Source organism: Castor canadensis, chromosome 3 (assembly GCF_047511655.1).
Source record: "Castor canadensis chromosome 3, mCasCan1.hap1v2, whole genome shotgun sequence".
Lineage (NCBI taxonomy): Eukaryota > Metazoa > Chordata > Mammalia > Rodentia > Castoridae > Castor > Castor canadensis.
Genome location: NC_133388.1, coordinates 148718764 through 148725171, shown reverse-complemented (window position 1 = coordinate 148725171; position 6408 = coordinate 148718764). Strand labels below are relative to the sequence as shown.

The 6408-nt window shown below is 35.6% G+C and overlaps 1 protein-coding gene across 6 annotated transcripts in view; it reads right to left on the bottom strand.

Moving 5' to 3' along the window:
* Positions 1-3519: 3519 nt before the first annotated feature.
* Wwp1 (WW domain containing E3 ubiquitin protein ligase 1) overlaps positions 3520-6408 on the bottom strand; it is a 97820-nt gene continuing 94931 nt past the window's right edge. For all 6 annotated transcript variants that reach the window (XM_074068796.1, XM_020179173.2, XM_020179172.2 and 3 more), the window contains one exon: positions 3520-6207. In XM_074068796.1, the coding sequence (XP_073924897.1) occupies positions 6108-6207 (100 nt within the window). In that variant the 3' untranslated portion in view covers positions 3520-6107. The remainder of the gene's footprint in view (positions 6208-6408) is intronic.

The following is a 6408-nucleotide window of genomic DNA, read 5'->3' as shown; positions in this document are numbered from 1 at the left end:
GATTAAGTATACAGAATTGTAGGGGTTCTTGGTATTGTGTGATGTACCTTGGGGCCAAGCAGGTATAAGGAAAGAACTCAGGTGAGGAGAGGACTAAAAACAGAGTGGTTTCCATATTGAAATGTGGCATATAGTCTTAACAAGGATTGAATTTTTTTTGTTAAGAGAAAGCCCAAACTGTGTACCCTTACAGGATGGAAGGAACACAGAATTTAAGAGTGGAATGGAAATTAGGATACTTTAAGAAGGCAGGACAATACTGCTTACTTTAGTCTGGTGTGCTACCCCTGGAAAATCAAGTTTGGTAAAAAAAGGAGATTCTCGAATCAGATAAATCTGAGGCTATGTATAGGTATATTTTTCCCATAGAATTTGAGAATTGCTAGAGTGTATTATAGTCAGTGGTGTAGATATGTGCTGTTTTAACATGTGAATTTTCAAACAAAGTAGTGAATTCTATATACCCATCTCAGATACTCAACAATTGCTATATTTTATTTAAAAGTATGTATGTATTCATATATAATTTCTAAACCTCTGCAGTTTCATCCTGAAATATTTAAGCTCTTCAGAATAAGGACATCTTCCAAAACAAATATATATCCCATTCATCATCTAATATAAATACATTTCTCCACCATCATCTAATACAAAGTCAATAGTTTAACTATTCCTGAAATGTCCAAAACACCATAAAGTTTTTAAAACTAGAATCAAAGATCATACATTGCATTTAATTTGCAGTTTAGTTGACTTTAATCTTGAACAGTTCTCCCATCATCTTTTTCTTACACAATTAACTTTTCAAAGACCTGTCCACTTGTCTTATCACTTGTCTCATTCCAGACTGGCCTAAGGGATTACACATTGACGGCCACTGTTCTGTGCTGTTCTCAGGAACTCCAATTAATTCTATGTATATTAGATATTCTTTGCCTTTTTGTATTCATCACTTTCAGATTTATAACTTTTTGTTTCATTTTTTTAATTCTTCATTTGTGTTCTATAACCCCTTTTAGTGTATGCGTCCTTATTTTATAATTGTCATCACTTCTACTTTTATCTTTTCAATTTTTTTCCCTGATTTCAGTCAGCAGCCATTTCACATTTTCATGTTTGTTCAGTTCTGAGTTTTTGAATTACTAATTTGAATTTTTTGATATCTGCAATTTATTTAATTCATACCACCTCCAATACCAGGGATCAGACCCAGGATGTTGCACTTGCTAAGTAAGCACAATACCAGATATATACCCCAGATGCTTTTTTATTTTCAGCTCTTTAAAATATACTATTCTAGAAATAGAAAATTTTTGTTACCAGCAATACCAGGCAACCAAATGGAGGTCAGAGTCTTGGGTTAGTTTAAGAATAATCTCAGGGGCTGTGGGTACATTTCAGTGGTACAGCATATACTTATCTAGCACAAGGGTGTGGGGTCCATTTCCAGTGTGCACACAATAATTTGTGTAAGTTTTTGTGAAATGAGTTGCCTTTTATGAAGATCTGTATTCTGAAACTGAAGAACCGTTTTTTTTTTTTTTTTAAATATTTGAAATAATTATAGATTCATGAAGAAATTTCAAAAACCAGTAACAAGTAGTCCTGTGTAGCCTTCCAGTTTGTCCCCTCCAGTCCTTACTGGAGGTACTGAGGTTTGATTTCATTGCTTTGCACTTGCTAGGCAGGTGCTCTCCCAATTGAGCCATGCCTCCAGCCCTTTAAAACTTTCAATGCTCTCGTGTGTTTAGTTTTACAGTTTTATCACATCAACTTTTGTATTGCCATCACCACAAAGATACCTAATGCTAATGACCCTTTTTAGTCACGTGCGTCCACCTCCCCCATCCCTGACTAGTAACTACAAACCTATTCTTTATAGTTTTGCCATTTCAAGAATATTATATAAGCACTGGAGGTGCCTACCAGACAAGCGTGAGGTCCTGAGTTCAAACCCCAGTAACAACACACAAAGCTATGAAAATGGAATCATAATATGATCTTGAGATTGTCATTCAGGAAAATGTTCTTGAAATCCTTCTGAGTTCCACCAACTTCTTTTAAAATGCTGACCAGTATTCCATTATGTGGATATACCAGTTTACCATCCATTGAAGGGCATTCAAATTTTTCTCCCATAAAGCTGTGAATATTATGTTTTTATCTTTGGGATAAATGCCTAGGAGTATGGTTGCTGGATCTTTTATGGAGCTTTTATCTTTGTTCTCTTTACTCTGAGGAATCACTTCCTTCTCCAAGATGTGTCCTCCTAAGATTGTGATTCTGTGCACTTTCTAGGTCTCTTGGTTCTTCCCAGAGGCCCGATTCACCAGGTATCAGATTTGGTGTTGCCCCAATGAGAGTGAGAACCCCTCTTGAGAAGGAACTCTTTGACTCCATTACTTCTCCTTATGTAATCCTATCTGACTATTCTTGTGTATGCATTCCAGAACTGACTGTTCGGGTTTGTGAGGCTTAATTCGCCCACATTCTTGTATACACAATTTGTAGTATTCTGTCTTCTAAACCCTATAGACAGAGGCAGTGTGTTTACCTCTTCTCATGTATACTTTCCCTTTGAGACAGGGTCTCACTATGTAGGCCAGGCTGGCCTTTAATTCTCAATCCTGCCTCATCCTCCCTTGTGCTGGATTAGTTATGGCACTACCACACCTGAGTTCTTCCTTTTGAGAATATAAGAATCCGAGTTTGGATTCTTCTTTCTTTTCTCTCTCTCCTATTTATTGATTGGTTGACTGATTGTAGTGCTAGGGGTCAACCCCAGGACCTTGCATATACTAGGCTTTCAAAAGCTGGATGGTGGTGGTTTTGAAACTTGCTTTTTTTTTTTTTTTTTTTTCCTTCAGTACTGGGGCTTGAACTCAGGGACTCAGCTTGAGCCACTCCACTAGCACATTTTTTGTAAAGGGTTTTTTCATGATAGGGTCTCACGGAACTATTTGCTCAGGCTGGCTTTGAACCACGATCCTCCTGATCTCTGCCTCCTGAGTTGCTAGGATTACAGGTGTGAGCCACTGATGCCTGGCTTGTTCTCACTTAATGGCAAAATTTTCCCAACTGAGTTTTTAGAACGAGACTATGGTGGACTAGCTATGGATGCTGTAAACATAACTTCTCGGACTCACTTTACTCATTTAAAAAAATAAGCATGATAAAACAAAAACCACCAATCTCATGTGATTAAGAGAATACTTTATGTAAAAGATTTAAAATGAGCACTGGTATGCACGTTAAAAAATATTGGTAACATCTGAGTTCATTCTCCTTGGCTGAATTTGGGAAGAGAAATTTTGCAATTTACAAGATACACTTTTGGACATGGATCAAATCTCCAATTGACTTTAAGCTTGACTTTTAAGTTCAACAGATTAAGAAAAGTAGGGAGTGCTACAGGAGAACTTTTATTTTTTTCATTAACATGTTTCAACACAGTTTGTTTTACCTCTGCAATGTCCACTAGATCTTCTTGTGTTTAATTAAACAGTGAGACTCAATAGGTTTACATTTGACATCAGTTTACTCAGAAAATGGCATGGCAGGAACCACAGATGGAGGAAGGTAATAGTGGTCCTCCTTTCAGAAGATGACCTTGTAACAGCAATCATTCTAGCAAGGTGTCTACAGTTCTCTAAGAACCATCATCTCCCCAAATGACAGCTCAGGATCCTCAAAAGGCTACCCCTTAGTTTTCACACTCAGGGAAGCCCAAATTACAGCTTCCCATTACATATCTGGCATTTTCCCAGTCAACAAGCAACTTATTTAGGGTCATTTAACCCTAAGCAGAAGCAAAGTTGCCTGGCAATGTACCATCTTACCTGCTTTTCAGATTGAGAGCTAAGTGGTCAGAGGAAAATGTTAACAAAAGTACAGAAAAACAAAAACAAAAACACTGATAGCTTCTTTCCCTGAAAGGCAGACAACTGACCTGACTGATGAAATTATGTAAGTCTGTGACCCATTCGCTGAGATGTTTATTGGTGGCGTCACCAAAATGAAGTAACAATACGAACTTGTCTGAGTGTGTCATCTATTTCCTCATGAATTGTTTCCAAGCACAGTGAGCCTTGTACTAATTTCTTTGAGGAAGGATTCAAAGGAGAACAAGGGGAAAGGCAGACATTTCTCTGATTTGTCTGACTGCTAGTGAGTAGATAGACAGACAGTATTATCTATAGGTGTGGTGTCTATAACCGGATGTGGAAGGTGGAAAGGCCTGATGAAGTCTGTAAACTAGTCTTCCCCAGAAAGCTGGTTTGGTCTCTGTGGACTGTGTGTGGCCTTATACCTGATGCATTCTAACTTCTTACTAAAGGAACTGGCACCCTGAACTTGACCTGAAAGCTACCTTCTTCAACCATATCTGCAAAATGATCTCACACATCTCCACTGCCTGACACTCAATAACTTCTGTCAAAGCAAAATTCAGACAGCAGTGGATACCATCTTTGTGTCTTATGGCATAATTTAAGCAGTCCTTTTGAAGACTGGTCACCTTCCATCACATAACCTGTTGTACACATTAGCAAAAAACTTTTAAAAATTCTTTTAAGTTTGAAGATTACTAGAAAGTAAATAAGAGTCTGGGAAAGGAGACGACTCTTCTAAGTGGATCACTGCCCTTACTTCATCTTTACTATGAATTTTGAATAAAAATGCAGAACACAATCTAAATATGTAGAAAAATAAAACTTTGGCAAAACAAAAACTATTGTTTAGAAGTTAAATTGTATACTAGTATTTTCCATATGCACTTAGTGGAATATTTACAGGTAACATTCTAAGAAGTCAGTTCCAGAGTTAGAAAAAATTTTAAGTTAATGAAATTTACAGTGCATATTGAAAGCATGATACAAATGGAAATTAAAATTTTTCAGAAATTAGAAAGCCCATTTTGCTAAAAGCAGCATTATCATTCACATCTGATTTTGTTATATACATCTTTGTAGTTCAGCAAATGCCCTTATAATGAAAAAAAATGTTACCTGGAACAAATTAACTTGATCTATGAAAAACTAGGTATGGTGGCAAAAGGTTATTTATATGCTTATTTAATTCAGAAACAGAATTTTCATGAATCTGAGAGGAATAGGGATATCTAAACACTAATAGAAAGTCATTAGTATCATTTGTTTAAATGTTTATGTAACTCTTTTCAACCCATCTGGTTTTATTCAGTCTATCTGATTTACAAAAGCAAAACTCTGAACACAAACCAAAGTGGCAAAGTTCACAATACCTTTTGTATGTTCCTAAATATCAACCTTCATCAATTTATTAATTATATCTGAAGAACATCACATTTAAAAAACAGAAGTACAGAGTGCCTGATTCTTTTTAATTTCACAAATACCTAGCATCCCAAAGTAACATGTAAACAGATCTCTATACTGTTCAATTAATTCTTTCCAATATCTAACAAAGTAATGTTACTGGATCTAGTACATGACTTCCATGTAAGTTATGGTTTCATTCATTACTTTTACTATATTAATAATGTAGCAAAGAGGGAAAAGTTTTCAACTATTATGTTCATTTAAAACACACTGACAGGTTCAAGCACCTGTCTTTAGAAAAGCCAGCAGCATTTTTTGTTTTTAACATACTCTAAGATTTGGCCTAAGCCCTTAATACCTTCCTGAACAGCCATGCAACTAAACACCCTCAAGAGATGTTACTTAAGGGAGAAGAACATGAAGCAATTTGTACTTTTCCCCTGAATAACAGAAACAAGGTAAAGCAAGGTCAGATCTATATGAATGAATGGCTGTCATGTTTAATACACTTGGAGCTCTATAAAACTAGAGCCATTATCATATATGCTTATATAGATATATACTTATTTTTAATAAAGTCTTTTGCTTGCTTCAAAATTTAACTGGTCAGTCATTTTAAGGGAACAATAAATAAAGTAGAAAATGATGAACTGTTTTTGCATATTTCTGTGGAAGAACGGAAAACATTTATACTTTGAGAGGTTCAGAAAATTCACTGTACAGAATGAACGGTTTATGTACACTATCTGTGCAATTTTTCTTGGCTGGGGTATTTAAATGCAAGAGCTCCTCCAACACAAGAAGCCACATTCATTCTTGTCCAAATCCCTCTGTCTCTTCTATTGCAAAAAGTAGTTTTTCCTTTAGTTGTTCATAACTCTTATATGGTGGTAGATCCAAGCGATTAAAACTGAACAAAAACAAAAACAAAAAATCACAGATGTTTTCAATAAAACAAGCTAAAGAGATTTCCAATAGGTTTTTTTTTCTAATACAGTATTCTTTCAAGCATACTGAGAAGCTGAATGGATAGAAGTACTCTATGCATGTAAAAAGTTTTGCCAAACTAGTTTATACTATAACAATTTATCATAATTTTAATTAGTATATT